At 54.3% G+C, this 22,877-nt stretch overlaps 1 protein-coding gene across 2 annotated transcripts in view; it reads right to left on the bottom strand.

Annotated features, from left to right (window-relative positions):
* Positions 1 to 5,184: 5,184 nt before the first annotated feature.
* LOC130681231 (anthrax toxin receptor-like) overlaps positions 5,185 to 22,877 on the bottom strand; it is a 54,974-nt gene continuing 37,281 nt past the window's right edge. For both annotated transcript variants that reach the window (XM_057493838.1, XM_057493837.1), the window contains exons 3-16: positions 22,758 to 22,829; positions 21,510 to 21,581; positions 20,208 to 20,289; positions 20,062 to 20,095; positions 18,982 to 19,061; positions 18,831 to 18,899; positions 18,380 to 18,460; positions 18,233 to 18,293; positions 13,993 to 14,085; positions 13,169 to 13,238; positions 12,534 to 12,624; positions 10,806 to 11,024; positions 8,460 to 8,534; positions 5,185 to 5,475 (exon numbers count right to left, since the gene is read on the bottom strand). In XM_057493838.1, the coding sequence (XP_057349821.1) occupies positions 5,341 to 5,475; positions 8,460 to 8,534; positions 10,806 to 11,024; positions 12,534 to 12,624; positions 13,169 to 13,238; positions 13,993 to 14,085; positions 18,233 to 18,293; positions 18,380 to 18,460; positions 18,831 to 18,899; positions 18,982 to 19,061; positions 20,062 to 20,095; positions 20,208 to 20,289; positions 21,510 to 21,581; positions 22,758 to 22,829 (1,234 nt within the window). In that variant the 3' untranslated portion in view covers positions 5,185 to 5,340. The remainder of the gene's footprint in view (positions 5,476 to 8,459; positions 8,535 to 10,805; positions 11,025 to 12,533; positions 12,625 to 13,168; positions 13,239 to 13,992; positions 14,086 to 18,232; positions 18,294 to 18,379; positions 18,461 to 18,830; positions 18,900 to 18,981; positions 19,062 to 20,061; positions 20,096 to 20,207; positions 20,290 to 21,509; positions 21,582 to 22,757; positions 22,830 to 22,877) is intronic.

The raw sequence follows: 22,877 nt of genomic DNA, 5'->3' as shown, positions 1-22,877 counted from the left end.
CGAACAAGTTCTTACATGGAGAACAAATTCTTACATAGTGACTAAGTTACATGGTGAACAGTACAAGGGCAGTCATCACAGAAACTTTTGGTTTTGCTCATGCATTATGAACTATAAACAGTCAGTTCAAATATGAATACACATTTGATTTTTATACTTGATTTATATGTGGATACCACATTTCTCTCTTTATTATTTTTAATAAAATGCTGAAGTGGTAGGTAGATACAACATAAAGGTAGAAAACATAGTTTAGTGTTGTAAGAGAGCAAATGTAGATGACCAGGTGTGTGCCTGTAGACTATGTGTTAATCCAAGCTAGACAAGGGCAATAAAACATCCACATATGCAGAAGATTTCTCTCAGAATGGGGGGGTGAGGTTCTAAGCCTCACCTCTGTTGATCCCCAATTTCTCACCTGATGACCCCCCTGCGACTGTGCCTGTCTTAGGTTGTTCCTCCCTTGAGGAATCTTACCCGTCTCTGGCTAACCAGTCATCTTCCGGGGCCATACAGGGAAATGTTAAGTTGGTAAGTGAGAGAGAAGCCTTATTGTTTGAAATGGTTAGCTTTTTATTTCTTTGCATATTTATGCCCTGTGGCTTCTATTGGGCAGAGCTCTTTAGATCGTGACTCAGTCAATATCAGCTTATTGCCGATGGATGCGCAAGCACTAGCCTAGCAGTAGGCCAATTAGAAAACCAAGTAGTTTAGGGTCAGGTGAGGATCTTGGCCACAGGAGCTTCCGTTTCCCCACACTGAGATAGCGTTCCTGAGAGACACTGTGCAGAAGGTAAAGGATGTAGCAGAGGACATGCTCTGTGGAGCAAGATAGCTGCCGTCAGCTCCGGAAGTGGAGGAGGCTACACTGAAGGGGAATGAGGAGGCAGAGGTGGTGCTGGAGGCCCCAACCCTCCTGTATTGAAAGCCTGCCCAGCTCTAACCAAGTGAATAAAGAGAAAGCAACTGCAGGTTCCTCCAGGAGAGGTACAGCCCGCTCTCCAGGGCACAGTGCACTCTATGCTCCCCTAGACACAGGCAGAGCTGGTGGATTTGGGCCTCCAGTCTCAGCAGAAACCCTCAGAATCCATATCAGCCTGGCTCCTGTACCTTTGGGACATAGAGGTGGATAGTATCCTCCTGTCTGAATCAGACATGGGAAAGCTGGCTCCCCTGACAACTCATCCTGCCTTGCAACAGCCAGTGCAGAAAGTACACCAGACCCCAGGGACCCATTCCCTACTCAAACGGCTGAAGGCCACACTTCACACAGTACATACAGCCCAATCCAGTGACTTACCATCTTCCCCACTAGAAGGCAGATGCATGCCAAGCTCTAACAGGTGTTACAGAATTTGGGCATGAAAAATACCTTTTATAACCCAGTAAATAATGACCCAAACGGGGAGCTGTTCACAGTGGAGATAAGGGTATGGTGCTGCAAATGCGTCCCTGAACCCTCTTTGGGCCCTTAGTAGCCATTCTTGCCCCTCACTTAGGGCAGCCAATGAATGAAGTTACCCATATTCTGGCAGATTTGGAGGAAACTGAAGTGATGAAGGCACAGAAGGGAGTGCAGTCCCCTACTGAGAGGAAGGACTTAAAGGGCCCCGTGAACGTCATAAGGACCCAGATATGGATTGATTTGAGAGGCGCAGGAGCGGACAGAGAGAAATTGCATGGGAAGTTGAACAGAATTTTATTGGAGCTGTGGTAACAACTGAAGCCAGAGCAGTGGTTCCAGCAGCTGAGAATCAAGAAATGGAGACAAAGCCACAGTCTTGGCCTGTGAGCCTGCAAGACTTCCTGCTGGACAGTGAGCCATCCTCACCTGAACCCACACACGAAGGAGATTGGGCTATAATTTTACTGAGTGGAGGGTCAAGGCACCCGCTTCGGGGCACCAGGTGGGGACCAGAGGCCACATGCTCAAACATCAATTCATTGGTACCCAGTGAATGTTCAACACATGCCAGCTCTGGCAGACACAGGAGCTGAATGTTCACTGATTTATGGCAACCCTGAGTGGTTGCAGAGACCTCCGCTGTTATAGTTGGACACAGAGGTAAGGCCACCAGACTTAAACAAGCCTGAATCCCGCTGGGAATAGGGCATCTATACCTGAAGAAATATACTGTGTGCATCTCTCCAATCTTTAAATATATTTTGGAGATTAATATCCTCCAGGGCCTATGGTTGCAGACCACTGCAGGTGAGTTCAGACTGAGCATGTGTGGTAAAGGCAGTTCTGAGTGGACATGCTAAGCACCTGCCTGTATCTTTTCTTGTGCATCAGCACGTGTCTAATACCAAGCAATACAAATTCCCTAGAGGGCATAAAGAAATTAGAGAACCCCTCCAGGAACTGAAAAGTGGGCATTGTAAAGCCTACTAATAGCCCCTTTAATCTACTGGTGTGGCTGGTAAAAAATCCAGATGGCTCCTGGCATATGACCGTGGGTTACAGAGAACTGAGTAAGGCATACCCCTCTGTAGGCTGCTGTGCCCTCTAGTACAGCCCTCATGAATACCCTAAGTCATGAACGACGGACGTATTATGTTGTGGATCTTGCTAATGCTTTCTTCTCCATAAACACAGCACAGGACAGTCAGGAACAGTTTTCCTTCACATGGGAAGGATGGCAGTGGGCTGTCACTGTCCTTCCACGAGAGCACCTCCACAGCCCCACTGACTGTCATGGACTTGGAGAACAGGATTTGCAGCATGGGAGAACCTGCCAATGGTGCAGCTGTACCATTATATTGATGGTATCATGCTTACAGCTTATTTTCTTACCAGAAGTCCTGCATGCAACAAACATTGTGCAGCACCTAGACTGGTGCAACACCTACAGGAGAAAGGGTGGGCTGTGAACAGCACCAAGTTTAAGGGTCCTGGTTTGTCAGTCAAATTTTTGGTGGTTGTCTGGTTGGGTAAGACTGAAGTTATCCCAGAACCAGTGAGTATAGATGAAGTTCAAGCTCTTCCTAACCCCCGAACTGTCACACTATTGCAAGAGTTTTTGGGTCCTTTAGGCTACTGGAGAGTGTGTATCCCTCACTTGGCACTAATGATGAAGCCCTTCTACCATGTGTTATGAATGGGCATCAGGTGGGCCTAGGATGAGACGTGCATTTTCTTTCACTGCTGAAAAATGGGCCAAGGCCATCTAGGCCTTGATTGTGACAGACCTGTCAAGACCCTGCGAGATGGATGGCCATGTGACCATAGACAGTTAAGGCTGGGTCCCTGCAAGTAGCTTGTATGGACACACCAACTTACTGAATTTGCGTCAAAATTCTGAAAAAGAGCAGATGCCATTTGCTGCTGGCAACCCCATGAGTTGATGAAGCAGATGAACTGGCCCAGGTATGGTGGCTAGAAGGAAAGCCTGACTCTGATGTGACCCGATGGTTAAAAAACTGTTTGTTGCATCCGGGGCAAAAGACAATGTGGGCTGTAGCCCCTCAGCAGGGCCTGGACTGATGAGCCCAGCAGGAGTGCACTGGATGCTCTAAAAGGGACTAAACACCAAGGGAAACAAAAGCGAAAAGGAACAAATGGGACGACATCAAGCTAAAAAGATTCTGTACAGCAAAGGACACCATCAGCAGAACAGAAAGGCATCCTACAGTATGGGAGAATATATTTGTAAATGACATATCTGACAAGGAGTTAACATCCAAAATACATAAAGAACTCACACACCTCATCAACCAAAAACGAAATAACCCAATTAAAAAATGGGCAGAGGATCTGAACAGACACTTCTCCAAAGAAAAAATTCAGATGACCAGCAGGCACATGAAAAGATGCTCCACATCGCTAATTACAATGGAAATGTAAATTAAAACCACAGTGAGATATCACCTCACACCAGTTAGGATGGCCACCATAGAAAAGACTAAGAACAAGAAATGCTGGTGAGGATGCGGAGAAAGGGGAACTCCTACACTGCTTGTGGGGATGTAAGCTAGTTCAATGACTGTGGAAAGCAATATGGAGGGTCCTCAAAAAACTAAAAATATAAATATCCCACTCCTAGAAATTTTCGCAAAGAGAACAAGTTCTCAGACTCAAAAAGAGATATGCACCCCTACGTTTATCACAGCACTATTTGCAACAGCCAAGATGTGGAAGCATCGTGTCCATCAGTAGATGAATGGATAAAGAAGAGGTGGTACATATACACAATGGAATACTATTCAGCCATGAGAAAGAAGCAAATCCTACCATTTGCACCAACATGGATGGAGTTGGAGGATATTCTGCTCAGTGAAATAAGCCAGGCAGAGGACAAGTACCAAATGATTTCCCTCATTTGTGGGGCATAACAATGAAGCAAAACTGAAAGAACAAAACAGCAGCAGACTCACAGCTCCAAGAAGGGACTAGCGGTTACCAAAGGGGAGGGGAGGGGGCGGGTGGATGGGGAGGGAGGGAGAAGAGGATTGAGGGGTATTATGATTGGCACACGTGGTGTGGGGGGGATCATGGGGTAGACAGTGTAGCCCAGAGAAGGCAAATAGTGACTCTGTGGCATCTTACTACAGTGACAGCCAGTGACTGCAATGGAGTATAGGGGGGCCTCGATAATAGGGGTGAATGTAGTAACCACACTGTTTTTCATGTGAAACCTTCATAAGAGTGTATGTATCAATAATACCTTAATAAAAATATAAAATAAAATAAATAAAAGGGACTTACACCAAGTCCCACTGCAACATGGGATGATACCTAAGGGCTGATAGTCCTCAAGCGGCAGGTAACAAATCCTACCATTTGCAACAACATGGATGGAGCTAGAGGGTATTCTGCTCAGTGAAATAAGCAAGCTGGAGAAAGTAGAAGCATCAAATGATTTCACTCATCTGTGGAGTATAAGAACAAAGCAAGAACTGAAGGAACAAAACAGCAGCAGAATCACAGAACCCAAGAATGGACTAACAGTTCCCAAAGGGAAAGGGACAGGGGAGGGTGGGTGGGAAGACAGGGAGAAGGGGGAAAAGGGGCATTATGATCAGCACACATAATATAGGGGGTGGGCACGGGGAAGGCGGTACTTCATGGAGAAGACAAGCAGTGACTCTATAGCATCTTACATGCTGACGGACAGTGACAGGAATGGGGCATGTGGGGGGGAATTGATAATGGGGGTAATCTAGTAACCACAACGTTGCTCATTTAAGTGTATATGAATCATACCAAAATATAAAACAGTAACACACAAACAAAAAACAATATTGGGCTTTTGGTGCTGTAGCGATCGTGTTATGGGGTGAGAGTTGCAGTGCGGCTTCCCGGAGCGTCCAGGCTGCAGCAGGTATGAGTGGCATCATTCAGCTGGGCAGGTTGGGCACCCTGGCACCATGAGCACGTGCTGCTGGGGATGGAGCAATGGCAGCTGGGTTGATGCTGTGTGCGGCAGGATGGTCCACGACGGGCGTCAGCAGGGGGACAGCAGAATCACCTGTCTGTGGGGAACAGGAGAGAGAGAGAAAGTCCCTGAGAAGCCAGTGGAAGTGGGGGCTGAAGGCCGTAGTTTCCCTCACTCATGGGGTTGGCCACGTTCCTTGTCTTCTCAAGCCCACCCTTGTCCTGCTGGCCCGAATCCCACTGATCCCCCCGCCAGGTCTGCCTACGGGCACCATGGAGCGCGCTAACATCAGGCTTCCGAGAACCTGTCTCTCCTGCATCAAGCCTCAGAGCGCACTCTGCCCGTTTCCTGTCCTGGGCTCCTCTGTCTCTGGCAGGAAGTCCACACTCACCTTCCTGTGTGCCTACTGCCTGGCCAGGCCCGTGGCCTCCCTTCTCAGGCCTACTCGAGCGTCTCCTCTCCCCTGGGCACCGGGCTCTGGTCCACCCTATTGCAGGCCTCACAAAATCACCCTCCCCGAGAAGAAGCTCCTGGCAGCTGCCACCTTCAGCTGTGCTTCCCCTCTCCTGGGAATCCAGCTCCAGGGCCCAGCTGCCTTGCTAGACTCCTCACCGCCAAGGCCCTCACTTGTCACCAGCCTGGCCTGCATGCATGCAAAGCCTGTGACCCTGCCCTGTGTGTCCCTAAGCTCCCACTCTGCCCCTGGGGCTTTTGCGCTGGAGAGCTGTCCACTCCCCTGGCCTAGCCCCTGACTTTTTGCGAGAGCAGAACAAACAAGGCTGCTTATGGTAGTGCATGAAAGGCCACGAGGGGCCCGGTGACACCCCCACCTCTCAAGCCCACTGCACATTTGCAGACTCTCCTCACCCATCCCCCCCACACCTTGTCCGTCATGCCACTTTCCTAAGGCCAAACTGGGGGCACTCTGGCCCTACAGCCCCCAGAACACTGGACCTGGATCCCCCTTCTCGGCACTGACGTCAGTCTTCTTGTGCCCACGGGGAGGTCCCAAAGAGATTAAATGTTCTCTCCTGGGCATATACTTAACTGTTTATTTTTTGAGGTCAACTTTAGAGTCATTTTGATCAAATTCTCTAAATGTGTGTAAACAAAAGCTTTGGTCGCTACAGGGAGCTGTAGGAGGAAATGATACCCATTTTGTCTAAAAAGGACTTCGAGAGGGGGTGGCATGGGTCACCCTTGCTGGGAGCCCTTCTGTTGCCTGGGGCGCCCGTTCAGTGAGAGGGCAAGATTTCCATCCTGAACCTGACTCTCCTGATGGATCTACGAGGGTCGTTTCCCATGAACTGTGGGCTGCCCTGGGCTCAGGCAACGGGGAAGAGAATCAGGACGTGTGTGTGAGTGTGTGTGTGTGTCTGTGTGTGTGTGTGTGTGTGTGTAGGAGGGATGCTCTGTAAGGGAGCATTAGGAGAGTGTGTGTGTGTGTGTGTGTGTGTGTGTGTGTATGTGTGTGTGTGAGTCTGTGTGTGTGTGTGTAGGAGGGATGCTCTGTAAGGGAGCAGTAGGAGAGAGACTCCTCTGGGATTTGAAGGCAGTGGGACAGAGACACGGCCTGTTTGCCAGAGCAGAAGTGGACAAGGCTGCCTCTGTTAGTAGGTGCAAGGCCACAAGGCCACTCCTTGGCAACATGCCCCCAGGCACACTGGGCTGGCTGGCTGGCGCTGAGATCAGGCTGGGCTGGGGCCCTTCCTGCTCTGCAGAAACTGCAGGGCCCAGTGACACCAAAGCCTCTCAGCGCATCATTACCTTGAGGCCTAGACTCTAACACTGAAGGCTTAAAGAGCAGGAGCCAAAACCCCAGCACCTGTGAGAGGGTCCGGATGTCCAGCTGGAACACTACAGTCCTGGGGTCTCCAGGGCTGTGGCAGGGGAGAGGGGGGGAGCCCGTGCACAGGGCACAGCTCTCCTCAGCACGAGCTCAGTTCATGTAAGAAATCCTGCGTGCTGCCACGTACTGTTGGGGTGACCTCGCCCACTTCCATGACCTCTGAGACCCCCACTGTGCCACCAGCGAACAAACAGGTGGTCACTTTGGGCTCACAGCACTGCTGGGACGACTTCAGAGGTGGTCCTGAGGGGCCTGGCCAAACCCTGGGCAGCTGTACATGCCCAGAACCCATCACTCTGCTACCCTCCTCGCCTGAGCTGGGCCCTTGGAAAGGTGACCATCTCAGACAGTTGCTCGGGGTCCCCACCCTCACCTTGCTGGGCACGAAGGCCATCCTAGCAGCTTGCTCTTGTCCACCCTCTGGTCGCTTGCCTCCCCTTGCTTGAACTCTCTATCTGGCCCTGTTGTCCCTGCCCCTGTTCCTGCATGGTGTCTCCGGGTTGTGACTCCACTGGGCAGAACCTAGAGCCCACCTTCCACAGGAGACCTGAACCTCTGATGCCAGGCAGTGGCCCTGCTGGTCTCATCAGCCATGTGCAGAGGCTGCTGGGGCTGCCCAGAACTTCTTCCTGGGGGGGTATGGTTTCTCCAGGCCCCTCCTCCAGGCGCCCGACACCCTTTCCCAGAGGGTCACAGGGACCCTGCAGATCTCTCCCTCACTCTGCGGAGGGGACCTCTGCAAGAGCATCAGGTGACACTTACATTTCCAGGGAGTGTTCATGGAAGAAAGAACTTGGCACAGACCTTCCCCGGCTTTCCCTGCCCTGTGTGGGCTCGTGCCATTCAGTTTGTTCTCCCCGATCCACCTGCGGGCCAGTGAAGCCCGAGCTTTGCTGGGGCGGACGACAAGCTCTGCCAGAAACGCTGACTGGCACCTGTCGGGCAGCCACCCACATCCAGAAGCCTGGGCCCGTGCCAAGGGGGAGCCCCGGGGGCTGGGACCAGCCTGGTGGGGGGGAATATGAGCCCTCGTGCCTTTTCTCTCTCCCAGGCCTCTAGGGCCCGGACGGTGTCTTGTACTGTGGCGCCAGGTGATCGAAGCCCAGCACCCATAACCTCACCACCACAGAAGCCCGGCCTTCTGGGCCCGTGTCTGTGGGGCAGGAGCCGGCTGCCCCTGTCCTCCCTCAGCCCAGCCTGGGGTATCAGCACCTGTCTAGGGCCCTTCTCACCTGCGCTGTCGTTTCGTCTTTATTACAACACGACATAATCACCGTAAGGCACTTCTTTCCCAGTGACGCCGGGATCTAGAAAGAGAAAACAGTGTCTGCTTCCTTGCAGGCAGCTCCTGGGGTGGGGACGCTGTAGCTGTTGCCCTGCACCTGTCACTTCCTGGCCACTCCGCAATGTTTGCTGGGAGAACTCAAGGACCAAGGAGTCGCACCCTGTCCGTTAGGAGAGAGCCGTCCTAGGGAAAAGCCAGCAAACTCTTAGTTTGCAAATAAGCCTGTCCCCAAAAGGGCAAGAAATTCTGTCATATTCCCTTCGTTCCCTGAGGCAGCTCCCTTAGAGAGACCTGGTCCTGGGACTCTGTGTCTTAGAGGGTGGCCAGGGTTTGCAAGGACAGGGCTGTGCTCACGTGACCCTGGTAGATTGGTCTCCCCAGGCCACCTGCATCCATACAGGGTACTGACCCGGACAGGGAGGCCCACCTTCCACTAACTCCAGACCCTCATTTCCTGCCCCGGGACACCCACCTGAGGTGAGCCATGCCTGCTCACCTGATACTTGGGCTCTGTGTGCACCTGGGCTGGGCCTCCCTCACAGCCTAATGCACATAAGATGCCCTCCACTCTCCCTAGCCCTGCTGCCCCGAAGGCCAACCCCACCGTAGCCCCTCTCTCAGCCAGGGTTCAGGGATGAAGGCTTGTGAAATGCAGCGCTACATACATGAGAGCCCAGACGAGGGGACAAGGTCCTGAAACCCGAGCTTCTTTACCATACTTCACCTGAGTCCTATGGAAGAGCCTCCTACTCACAGGCCCTTGGGGATTGAACAAAAGCCCCTTTGTTTCAGTGGGAATCATAGCAGTTGCTGAAACAGGCCCGAGTTGCTAATTCAGTGACAGAGGCCCTTGGTCAGGCTCTGATGAGAGCACGAGAAGGGTGCCCTCTGTGTGACACTGTGAGTCCCACATCTTAGAGGGGGCCCCTCTCTCTCTGCTCAGGGCATGAGAGCTGCAGGGTGCGGGGAGGTCTCCCTAGGCTGAGGGGGGCCTCATTGTGAAGGCCAGTGTGCCCTCAGGCTCTGGCACCACCACAACCAAACATGACCTACCGTGTCTGGTTTTGGTGGCGGCTTCTGGGAAACAGAAAGATGGAGTGATAAACACAGGGTGAGAAGGGCTCTGGCTCAGCCATGCCCCCAGGAGGGGACCTGCTCTGCAGCACAGGGACAGAACAGGGCTTTGGGTGTCCATCTGGGTGCTCGCTGCGTGCGGGTCTGCGGCCAGCTGGCTCCACCTGCCTGAGCTGAGCCCACACTTCCCCGTGGTTCCCCGGGGAGACATTCAGCCTGGGATGCTTGGTGCTGGTACAGGTGTCTAACCAGGTGGTTTTCATCAGCAGCCTTTATGTCTTATGAAGACAAGAGATCCTCCCCTTCCCCTCCTGCTCCTCCCTCCCCTTCCTCCGCACACCCTGAACCTCCCCTGCGCACAGCCCTCAGGGAAGTTCACCCAGCACCCTGGCTTCCTGTCCTCATGCCCCCAGTTTGCAGACCTCAGACCTGCAGGTGTCTTGCTGGTGCTGCCCTCTCACACCTCTGGGGGTCCTTCCTCCCACAGTGTCCCCACACCTGTCCTTGGGAACCCAGCTAGCCAGGCCTCTGTGCCCACCCTCCCCGGGGCCCGCCTCTGCCCTTTGCTGTTGCTCTGGTTAGGCAGCACACTGGCCACATGCCATGAAGGAGACATATTTTCCCCCAGTACCCCAGGGACCAAGGCCAGACAAGACACCAGACCTGGAGCTGCCATGGCACGACTGGGGCCACTTCATTTCTGTCCCCTGCCCAGCACGGGGCCCAGAACAACATGGTCCTGAGTAGTGACTGGGAGGGAAGGACAGGGCTCCAGAGATGGGCAGAGGCCATGTCTGTTTGTAAAGGCACAGCTGCTCCAGAGGAGACGAATCCTGGGGCACCTGGCCCTCCCTGTGGGGACATCATAGCCCAGGCAGGTTCTGTGTTTTCTCCAATCCACAGTAGAGGTGTCTCCCTGGCCTTTGTCCCTTTGAGTCCTTCAGAAGCCTGAGTCAGGGCCTGGGGTCACTTCTCCTCAGGGGGAGGGCAGTCCACACGTCCCCTCTCTGAGGGAAACCTGAGGCACAAAGCTCCTTAGAGGCCAGGCTGTGTGCCCAGGAATGGGAGGGCAGCTCTGAGCCTCCATGTGCTCAGGTGCTAACATTGGAACTGATGGGACCTTCCTACAGGCGGAATTCTGGGGCAGCCAGGAGTCCTGATACTTTGGGAGGCTGGGGAGGGCCTGGGCCACAGGTCTGGTTAGTCAGGGGTCACTCACACATGCAGTGCAACGTCGCCCAATACAACAGCACAGCAGCACGAGAAAGGGCAGCAAAATGAGAGGCACAGCCCAGTAGAGAGGTTTGAAACTGAGGACTGGTCTGTAAGGCTTTTTATCCGGGCAAACATGCCGTGTGTCACCCGGCACAGCATGTGGAAGGGCATGTCGTTGGGCAGCTGGTGATATGGCATCCAGTAGGGCAGGAGGGGTCCTCTCCTGAAGAAAGCACACGTTAAGTCCTCGGTGCACCTGTGGTGCCTATCGCTTGGCATCCCACCCCACACCTCCAAATCCACCTTTACACTCAAGATTGCCCCACTCTGAGAGGGCCCAGCGGGACAAGGAGCTTAGGGCTGGACCCTGAGGGCCCCTGAAGAGCCCTGGGCCAAAGACCCCACTCAAAGGCTCCGCCCCAGAGCCCTGTCAGGGAGTCTGGCATCCTCCGTGCTGAGCCACAGGCAGCTCCCACTGCACGCCTGGGCTGACAGCACAGGGGTCTGGGGAGGAGCACACCAGTGAAGGCACACAAGAGGTGCAGGGGGCGCTGCTGGGGCCGGGATGAAGGTGAATAGCAGGATTAGGGCAGCACCCTGGGTCTGTCTCCCAACAGCCTCACCCTCCCTGCCCCCTTCCACAGAGCCGCTCAGCCCCTCTGAACCTGCACTTCCACATCTGTAGGAGCGAGTGAGTGGACAGCTTTGAGGTTTAGAGTTCATAGCCCGTCCTAGTACAGGGCAGGCCCGTAAGGAATGGGGGCTCCTGTCCTGTTGTTACTCATGGCCAAGGAGAAGCTCACTGCATCTGTGCACTCAGGTGCTGCAAGTCCTGAAGCGTTAAACCAACTGAGATGCTTCAGAGAAGTGGGAGAGGAACAGGGCGAGACTGACTCAGTGCCCAGGGGGCAGGCCAGAGGAGAGGAGAGGCCAGGCCAGGGCTGGGGGAGAAGCCACTGTGCTGGGAGTAGACACCAGCTGGCTCCTGAGTCCTTTTCCCAGTGTCCCTGTTGAAGGGCGGTTGTCACTGGGTGGGATCCTGATGGGCAAATGGGTCAGTTCTGCCTGCTGATCTGTGAGGAGACATCCAGGAATAAGTATAAACAGACATGCACAGGAGAGTCAGGGCTATTGGAAGCTAGGCTTGGGGGCAGGGGCTGTACCCACAGCTGGGCCAGAGCACCAGTGCAGTGGAAATTCACCTCAACTATGCAGGGCCACTGGTGGTCTCAGCCTCCAGGGCTCCTGGGTCTGGGACCCCAGTTTTGAGGGCCTGGACTCGAGCTCCCTGCACACAGCCTCCAGCCTCCACCCCTCACCTAAGCCAGACCCAGATGGAGCTCTGAACTCCCCACCAGGAGAACCAGGCCAGGGAGGCGGCAAGGTGGGAGTCAGGGGGCCGGTCTCAGCATTGTCCCGGAGTCCGCTTGGAGCTCCAAGTGGTCGGTGCCATGTGCCTTCAGGGACCCTTGGCTTGCAACAGAGCAGAGGAGCTGCACGGACCCAGACACTTTGACAGAGGGAGTCCCAGGGCACTTCTGAGAGTGGGGGCACAGCTCCCCAGTGAAGGGCTAAGGGGCTGTAGTGGCTGTGACGTGCTGCACAGGTGACCAGCTGCACAAGCTGCTTGCTGGGCCTGCCCTGGGCATTGTTCCTGCCTTTTGCTTCCCAGTGTGTCTCTCCACCCAGTGAATGGACTGAGCATAGTCCCAGAGGGAGGCTGCAGTCTTACCCAGGAAGTCACACAGTTCCTCCTGCTGACATCAAAATCGGTCTTGATAAAGGAGAGGCCATTATTCAGGCTGATATCGATGAAGACGGCCCTAAAGCGCAGAAAGGGCAGACGGTGACCAGCAGCCCAGATGGCACAGTGCGTGCACTTGGCTCAACCTGCAGCCTGACAGTGGTCCTCGTTGTAATGGCTCTGATCAGTGGGCATTCAGGACACCAGATAGGAGGCAGCACGGGACAGGAGAGCCCACCCCAGGCGAGATGAGGTCAACCTCTGCAATGAAGGCTGAGTGGGCCGTGAGGAGCCCTGCATGGCCCAGATGCCCTCGTGGCCATGGGCTCAGTGGCCAGGCTGGCTGTTTGGTGTCACCTTCCAAACTCTTTTCTATGACAGGGTATGCTGGATTGGCCCTGAAAGGCTGCCTGGGGCCCATCCCCTCTTGCATCCTGCCCTCCTTGATATAACCTGGGTGACAGGGGATCACAGCCCCTCAGGGGACCACCCACACAGGTGGGTGCACAGGAAGCCCTGAGCTCTCCCACAACAGGTGTGAGCAGCTCGGCTAGACGAGCCACCCCCTATGCAGCTCACGCCATAGTGCCAAGTCTGACCCGTTCCCTGAGCATTTCACTTACTGGTGCTGATTATTTAACTTCGGTCCTGGGCATGTAATGGAGGTATCTTGCACAGATAGAGCCTCTATTCCTGGAAGAAATTTACAAGCAAAGAATGTGAATGGACATGTCCCCACATCCCCGTCTCCCCTCCTGTGGCCCTTGGCAAGCAGAGCCCACCCTTTGGCAGATGTCGGCTTCTGTTCTCTGCCTTCCTCAGAGCACCTACCTCACACCAAGAACCGTGCTGCTGACTCAACTGTCAGATTAGCTACGACCTTCTGAACATTCTTACCCCTTTGTTGGAGTTCATAATGAAAACTAAATGCTAAGTATGGTTAGGGGAAAGGATTTCTGTGTATTAGTTTTGTATACTGCAACTTTGCTGAATTCAGATATTAGTTCTGGTAGTTTTGGAGTGGATTCTTTAGGATTTTTTTTGGCATCGTCTTTCAATCTCAAGTGAACACACCATCCAGGGGATCTGGCAGACACTCAGAGCCCTGGGGCAGCCTCGACTTCCCTCCTACAGACTAATGGACTCGAGTCCTTGCCTCTGAAGGGACGTGAGAGCCCAGGAAAGGGAGGGGGATGCAGCTCTTAGGGCACACCCCACCCCACACCCCGCCAGGGCTGCAGGAGAGGCTGCTCCCAGGGGTGGGATGGTGCTGGGGTCCGATTAAGTCCTGGGCACGAGTGGCAGGTGCTCAGGCTCCCAACCAGTTACCCCTTCCTTGCCCATGTTGCTTATTTTCACTGTGTACATAGTGAATGGTCAGCACGGGCCTTGAAGGCTTGGCTTGCTGTGGGACAGCTGTCCCTGGAGGGAAGGAGGGGCTACTTACCTACAGTTTTCTTTCCAATTCGAAATTGACAGACAACTTCATCCTTCTGTATGTTTTTAAAACCTTTTCCAAAAACCTTGACTTCATTTCTATCTGCAAGAGTAATATCCAAACGTCTCTGTGAGGAAGTGCTGAGGTATTTTCCTCAGATCACAGCTATGGCAGGCCGCCCCAAAAACAGAATCCCCCCAAACTCTAGGGAGGAGGCAGCTGTAGCTGAACCCACATCTGGGCAACCCCCTGGCCAGATCCTCCCCAGGGGTCACTGAGGGCCCACTCTCAGGAGCCTGGGCTGGGCCTCGAGCACTCAGGTGCCCCTCGCCACCTCCCGTGACCCATGAAGTCCATCCATTAAGGCACCCAGCCTAGTTCCCTCCAGAGGGGCAAACCCAGCCACGGGTTTCTGCTCTGAAATACCAAGGTGCCCGAATGGGCACAGGCAGGGACCAAGCAACCCTTAAATTCTTGAGAGAGGAGCCAAGACATCCTGGTGAGTCAGCCCTGGGTCATGTCTGAGCTGTACACGCACATCTGGGGGCCTGGGGACTTTCTGCCACCTGGAGTCAATTCTCTATTGCTCCCCCTCTTTCTGGGGGCCTATGGCAGAATGGAAACCCGAGAAGCCAGGCCCATTCTTGTGGAAACAGAATGTGGGGTTTCAATAGGGTACGTGGCTTCCCCCAACACCTGGCAGTCAGAGGGTCAGGATCTGATCTCAGTGCCCAATCCAGGACCACAGAGGATGCCACCTCTGCTCTAGAGCCAGCTGAACACCTATCATGCAGCTCCTCTGGATTTCAACTCATGGGGCTGTGACTGCTGAGCCTCAAACCCTAGAGGGGACCTAGCTGGCCTGAGCCTTGTGAAGAAATTTGGCAACAGCCTCTACTCCCGTGTCTGTGACACGCAGGGAGTGTGGCAGCTCCGGGCAGGGCTGAGAGCCCAGAGCATGGCAGGGGCCGGCACCCCTGGGAACGGTGCACAGCGCCCCTCTGCACCATGTGTCATCCCCTGCCTTGTGTCCCTGCTGCCCTTCAGGCCCTGCTCTTGGCCACTTGCCATCTTGCAGGAACTACAGCTCTCTGGGGTCTCCTTCACTCTGGGAATTGTAGGCATGTGGTGCCAGGATGAGGTTTCAGGGTTTTGAGCAGCAGAGATGTTGAGGTAAAGGACTGTGCTCTGCCCAGACAGCTGCTCCTTGTTCATTCTATCTGCCCTCACCCTGTTCCTCCAACAGCAAAAACCCCAAGAAAGAGAATCCAAGAGTGAGCAGGGCCAGCTTGCAGGCAGCTGAACTTCCCCCACTACGCTCCCACTGACCACCAGCTCTGAGAGCGCAGAGGGACCTGCAGCCCCAGGACGGGAGGCAGATCCTTTCTGGAAGGGAGGGCATTTTTTCTGGGAGAAAAGTTATACACCAGGCTGCCTGGGATCCAAGGACAGGGGGTGGAAGGCAGCTCCCTGGGAAGGCCAGGTGGAGCTGGGCGGTGAGGAAGGGAGGCTGACCGCCAGGACTGGCAGGGGCACAGCGGGAGCTGACTGCCCTGGGGCGGCCAGGTAGGGGCTGGGACACCACGTGCTGCCCGGCACAGTCTCGTGGAGAGAATCCCCACACTGCTCACACACTGTTCACCTGTACGTCCCCTGCCTGCAGCTATTCTACTGCTGCTACTGATCCCAGGAGAACCCTGCCCATGCCCACAGAGAGGGACGCTTGGGAAGACCCCACAGGGAGGCTTGTAGTAGCATCTCCTTCAGAACAATCTTACTGTTGAACAAGGGAGACTAATTAAATTAATTTGGTCCTTCAGTGTAACGGACTGCTGTGCAGATGGCTGGAAAATATTATGTAGTGCATAATCCCACTAATATGGAAATATCCTTGTCAAGTTTACTGAGATAGGTGTGCACACGTGTAATCAAGTTCTCATTACACAGGTATGTAACATAAGTATAGTGAAGTCCTCACAGTAGTTCTCTCTGGGAGAGAGTGGGATGGGACCAACGGGGACCCTCATCATAGTGGAGGGACAGTGGCTACCCAGGCTGGTGGCAGGAGGGTCCCTTACTGCACAGAAGGCCCTGCAATGGCCAGTCTCATGAGGAAAACAGTTCGAGGCCCCTCCTCCAGCATGGCCCCCCGGGGGTGAACAGCCCCAGCATCCCCAGCAAATACACAGGCAGGATGAATGCCAGACCACCGTGCCCAGCGCGCCAGGCCAGAGCCAGCATTCATAGCACGTGGGCCCACCGAGGAGAGGTGCAAAGCAGCGGACTGCCTGGAGGAAATGCCAGGAGGGGAGCTGCCCCCAGGGGCAGGGCTGGAGGCAATTGCCTGGGAGGGCATCCAGGGGCTTTTCCTGGGCAGCGCCAAAGTCTGTATGTCCATGGGCTGACTCACACAGGGTCCCGTGCAATTCCCAGCCTTGTCAGATGGCACCGTTACCATTTCAGAAAGAGAACTCTCAACGATCATTAGTCCCTAGTTTGAGATATGCAGACTGAAGGGTTTCATGGGAGGTAGCCTGATGTCGGTATTTCTCTGTGAGATGCTTCAGAAATCAGATGGGTCATTGAAGGAGAGAGCGAGAGCCAGCAAGGACTGGTTCCACACATGACCAGACAATATGGTCACACAGGAATTCTGAGGACCAGTTAGTGGAGATGGGGGCTCATTGTACAATTGTTTCCAATGCTGAAGATTTTAAGCTTTGCATAATACAAGATTGGAAACAGAAAGCTGCGTGATAGAAATAATATCATGGACAGAGCCCAGCAGAAGTCATGGTGCAACTTGGATGACAAGTGACTAATGAGAGGCGGAGACCAAAGGCAGAGGGAGGCAGAGGGGGTGGTCCACCAGGAGCAGCTCTGAGGGTGAGACTCCTGTGAGGTGGGCCTCAGAGGATGGGTGGGAAACTGAGGCAGGGCTTACAGTAGCCTAGCTGCCCAACCCCACCTCTGCAGCAAATGAGGTTTAGAGCAGAGGGGTGCTTGCCTTGCAGGTTGTCAGCTAGTGAACTCAGATTCCGTGGTCAGCCTGGGGTGGGTAAGTGGCCTCTCTGAGCACTTGTACCTGTGACAGGCTGGGGCACAGGCTTAGGGGCAGGGAGGAGCCCTTGAGACTCATGCCCAGCCCCTGCCTGCTTCCTCAGGGCCCCCTGATTGCATCCCCAGGGCAGCCTGATGAAACAGGTTCTTCTACTTCCTTTGGGGGGCCAGGTTTCTGCTTTGTACTTTCAAGTGACCGTCACTCTGTGTAGTGGCCTTTGACAAGAAGGCAGCAGTATAACAGATCAGAGCCAAAACTCTGGGCCACACTGGTAGAGGGCATGTGGCGGGAACCTGTCACTTCATCTTGGCTTCCATGGGGGATGAATGGTGACTGGCACCCTCACTGGTCACTGACAATTGTGGCTTCTCATGTTAGTCAGATGCCGTGGCCTGTGTGTCCAGCAGACATAATCACAGAAATGAAGATGTCAAACTGGCTGCACAGCTGGGCGCTTAATCCAGGAGGAGCACGGAAGGCCCCCATGTGTGGGGTTGCTAGGCACCCCTCCACACTGCATGTTCAGAAGATGGGGAGTCAGACAGCTGCCCCCAAAAGCTGGCTCCGTTGGAAGCCATCGTCCCGGAGGTCCCTTACCCATTCAAATTACATTTCAAACACTACTCAGACTTGGATTTCTGGGGTGGTTTCTAAATAGTTCGACCTATTGTCCTGGTGGTATGTGGTTGGGTCCCATTTGGTAGTGTCATTCAGGTTTTTTAAAACAGTTTTTTACATTTCCTAATTAATCTTTTGGGTGTGAGATTAAAGAAAGTAATTACACTAAACTTATGTGGCGGTCATTTTGCAGTACAGTCACCCAGCCATTGTTCAGTGCGCTCTAAAGTGATAGGGAGCCCATTACAAACCTGAGCAAAGATGCCAGCACATGCCCACCCCCAGCACACCCCAGGCACCATACCTCACACAGACTTACATACGTACCTGACACAAACGTTCTATGGACCCAATGCGCATTCCAAACCACAATCCCCCCACAGACACCACATTCACGTACACACAGCACATTATACACATTCACACCACACACACCACACACACACACAGTGTACTCAAACACACCGCACAGACTGGAACCACGTACACCAGTCCCACCACACACATGGCACATTCACAAAACACACACACAAACACTTCTGTGTTTACAACAGACACTCCAGTAATTACCTCTGGTGCAGATAGCGGAGAAATCCACAGACGTAATCTGCACACATGAGCTCAGTATGAGCTGAAATAGAGAGAGAGGAGTGGCAGGGTCACGGGAGGGAACGGCGGGGGCACGGCGTGCAGCCCCCTTCATCCCCCCTCACTCACTGGGTCAACGATGTCTTCCAGTCCAGGGTATCCACTGTCTACTTGAAACAGATGATCCTCTTCACCAGCAATTTCCAACAGCTGAAAGGGAGAGGAGATGACCTGAGCCCACAGCCAGGGGTGATGACGCAGAGGTCCCCATCCCAGGAGACAGACACCGGGGGCTAGACCCTGGCACCCACCAGCAGCCCACCCTCAGGGAAGGGAAAGCTCTTCCACCCTCACCTCTGCTGTGCAGGCCTTACACAACACTTGTTATTCATTGTGAATGGCCACCTTGCACATCTTTCAACTCCCTGGGCCCAGTCTAAGTGAGAGGGCCCCGACCCCACTCCCCAGGCACATTTTGGTGGGTACAGGCCCATCCTCTGGGTGACCCTGAGAGAGCCATCCTTGAAGCTTTCCCCAGCTAGACTCACAAGTGGACCCCTCGTTACCTGCTCAGAATTACCTGGGATAGCTGATAATTTTGCACACCCACGAAATACAGAGTTGCCCCCAACTGCTTGGATTTTGCAGCCTGAGAAAGAGGAAGTGTTGGGTATAATAAATTTGGTCCAAATATGTGGACCCAAAGGCTGGTAACAATGGGCTCGACTCACTTCAACTTGTGTTTCTGCAAACGATTCTGCCAGCAGTTGTTCACCTGTCAGCACGATGATGAGGCTCGGTACCTTCGCTCCTGTGGGAGAGGCGAGGCATGTCTGGGTCAATGAGAGCAAACTGCCTCAGGCCTCCAGGATCCAAGCACTGCTCGCCACACCTCACCCTCCTGGGGAGAGGCCACCCCGACCTGAGCACATGCCTCCCTTATGTCTGGAAGGCTTTGCAGCTTATCATGCAACAAGAAGGGCCCCTAGCCCAGGACCCACTTTGCAGATGAGGAGACTGAGCACAGCTTAGGGATCTTCCTACAGAACTGTCACTTCTACCAGACGGTACAACCTTTCCCCTGAAAGGCAACTCCAGCAATTTCACAGGATAAGCATCAGCCTTCCAGATGAGCAAAAGCAGGACTGGGCACACCTCCTGTGCAAGACTCCCGCAGGTCCACGCACGCCTGTTCCAGCTCTGGGCCTCACCCACAGCTCTTCCGCGGGCACCTGTAGACCCAGGCTCAGGGCTTGAGGTCAGAGGCAGGTGAGCAGTAGACCCCCTCCCCAGCTCAAAGTCCTTCCCTGGGCCCACACATCTTTCCTAGATCCTACAGCCAAGATGAAGATGTTTCTGGGGCAGGCACAAGACTTTTATACTACAGGAGACACAGAGCAGGAGCATCAACCCAAGGGAAGTAGCTGAAGGGAGAAGGAGTCAGGGAGGAATGTGTGCTCAGCAAGGGGGAAGGTCAGACTCCCTTCTTACACGGAGGCCCCACCGCTCTAGGACCCGCTGGGTTTCCCCCTTTCTTCTTCAGGCAGCCCAGCTCCAGGGCCAGCGCCTCGCATTTCCTAGGAACCGCGAAGTCGCACACGCGACCCCTTGCTGTGCTGCGGAGCATCACGGGGTGGTTTTCATCCCCACTGCTCAGAGCAGGAGGCTGCCGCTCAGAGAGGGCAAGCGGCTGGCTCCAGGAGTCAGAGCTTGGATGCGGCCAGGGACGGTCTGCACCGACCTCACTGAGGCCCAGGCCTGGCTCTTTCCCCGGACACCATTGCCAAGAAGGCAGGAAGCAGCTCACTTACCTGCAGCTCGTGTTCTTTCGATCTGCTCATTGGCCTGCAACAAAATGAAGGACAAAGTGTTTCGGGGGTACAGTGAGATGACCCAATGATGACCCTCTGAGAACTTGATAAAGCACAGCCACATCTCAGAAATCTAGGTTCTGTACCTTTTCCAATCCGTGCTGCATATTTATGGCTCCGGAAGGTCGTACATTGAGCAATTCAACAAGAGCATTGTTTATTATTTTTCTGGGAAAAAAAAAAAAACAATAAGTCAGAGCAGGTGGGAGACGGAATGAGGGGTTGCCTATTCCCACCAGCCCCAGGCTGTCCTTGTCCATCCGCACTGCACGCAGCCCTGCCGGGAAGGGAGAGGGCCAAGTCAAGGAGGCCTGCCCCGGCCCTCTGTCCTGTGCCTTTGGCATTGGCTGGCCTGGTTCCCACCTTCCCAGTCCCTATCGGGTGAGCAGGGTGGCAAGGGGACGCTGCTTTCTAGGCCCTTAGGTGAGGCCTGGCCTTCTCTGTGCTCTGCTCTGTCTAAGCCTTGCAGAACTAGGGGCCTCCCCCAGGGGTCCACCCTGACTGTCCATGGTGAGTACGGGGGGATCCCAACTGCGACTCCATCACAGTGTGACTAGCAGCACGACCGCCCACGGGGGCCCTGCTGAGGGCACACTGTACTTGCACACTTAAGGCAGCACTTGGAAAGGTCACCGTGCTCACCCTGGCCCCTCCTGTCCACAGGCCCTGGGACCCTCCAGTGCAGGGTCCTCAGGCTCTGTCTGGTGCTCCTCCCACTCTCAGGGGGGTTCCAGTCATTTTCCTCCATGAGAATCTTAACCTCCCTGCTACTCAGAAGTTCCATTACGTCCCACCTCCCACCTAGACCCTCCTGGGATGCAGGCCCACGGGGCCTTCCTCCAGCACCCTGTCCCAGCCTGGTGATCAGGACCCACTCCTGGGCTCACCTGACCAGACCCACTGGGAACGTGCTCCCCTCCTGAAGCACCCACACTTGGCTGATACCCATCCCTTCCTCCCTGGTTCTGATTGTCTCCCCCTTTCCCCAGCGGCCCAGGGCAGAAAGTGACACACAACAGCAGGTGCCGGGCTGTGTCCCAAAAGGCCCCCCACATCTGCTCCACCTGATTAGGGAATCTTCACCGTCAGCCTGTTCTAGGGAAAGGGTAGAGCACAGAGGGAAGGACTAGGGTCAGGTGGAGGGCTGGGCTCTGAGGGGAGGAGTCTGTCTACTAGCACGGGGTGCAGCCAGTGTCAGTGCAGAGGCGGCAGCGGGGCCCAGGGGGCCAGGGCTGAGGGTCAGGGAGGGCAGTGAGGGGAGGGTCCAGGGCAGCCGTGCCTGCACACCAGTGGGTTCCTCAGTGCGGGCTCAGGGGCCCCCTCTGCTCCCTGGCCCTCCCTGTGGCCTGATCGCCGGGTCTGCTTTAGGGGATCAGTGAAACACTTACCTGTTCGAGGTCAGCTTCATGTGGATGCAGCCGTGTGTCGAGTAGGTAATGAACGACATACGCTGTTTGGGGCTTGGGAGGAAACATGGGCTTGTGAGCAACTATACACACAGGCTGGAAGTGATGCTGATATGCAACAGGGAGGGGGTGCCCACCAAGCTCCCTGTTCTCCATTCTGTCTCTTTTCGTGTGGAGTCCATTTCCTGGACTCCAGAAGTTCTCATCACTTCAGTGAAGGATTATGAGGCCTGGAAGGCGTGCAGCCCTCTCGTCAGAGTGCGGCATAGCACCCTGTAGACCCAAATCCCAAAAGCCTGTTCGCTCTCTCTGCCTCTCTCTCTCTCACACACACACACACGCACACAGGGCTGCTGCACGCACAAGGAGATAGGCAGCTTCGTGCTCTTCCACGAGGGCCCTCCCAAGCTGGCCTCTCCTCTCCTGTCAAATTCTTGGTTCTTTCACTTCTCCTCCTCCCTGGACTATCTTCCCCACCTCCCTCCCCCGCATCTCAAAGAAATTATCCTCTCTCATCAGCCATTCATATTCTCCCCTCCCTTTTCACCTTCTGTCCCCTCTCTTCTGATCGCCTGGCCCTCATTATCCTTTAGTTACATTGTTCCCACAGGTCCCTATATGAGCTCCCCACCGGTCCTGGCTCTTGCCCACCATTATGAGACTTCTCGGCCTGGAGTAGAGCTGGAGTCCAGTCTTTCTGGAGTGCCACCAGCGTCTCTGATCACGCATCATCCAGAGCTCCCTATGGCTCACAGCAGGAAATGCAAGCCCTCCCTCCTGGCATTATTGGCCTCTTTTGCCTTGGCCACAAGTTGACCTCTCACTTCATCTCCCAGCCTTCCCATGTTAATCATGTTCAGCCAAATACACCCCTTACTGCTCAAAGGACCTTCATGGCTCTTGTTACCCTGTATTTCTCATCCTTCAAGATCTAGATAAAATTTCCACGTCCAGATGTTTAGTTACAGTGTTCAATAGTTTGCCTAGTTCCTAATCTGTGAGGTCCTCCAGGGAAGACTGTGCCCCTGAAAACAAGGCCTGACTCCCAGGAAGGAGCCAAGCAAGGCTGCAGAGATCTTAGGAAGCAAATGGGATCTGTCCTTCTCTCCTGCTTCAGAACACTGCCCTGAGCTTTGCGACCTGAGGCAGTCCCATGTCCACTGCATCTAAATAGCAATGTACTCAGTTAGAGAGGAAAACGCCCTGCAACACAGAGCTGAAAAGCCATACTTTTTAAATCTGTGCACCAAATCCCGCACAAAGCTCTGTGTGAACTCCCAGTTGTCATTTACACTGCGTGATCTGAAAAAGAAGAAGACATGAGTCAGAGGTGGAGGTGCATGTATCATG

The sequence above is a fragment of the Manis pentadactyla genome, chromosome 16 (assembly GCF_030020395.1).
Source record: "Manis pentadactyla isolate mManPen7 chromosome 16, mManPen7.hap1, whole genome shotgun sequence".
NCBI lineage: Eukaryota > Metazoa > Chordata > Mammalia > Pholidota > Manidae > Manis > Manis pentadactyla.
This window is presented reverse-complemented; position numbering and strand designations above follow the sequence as displayed.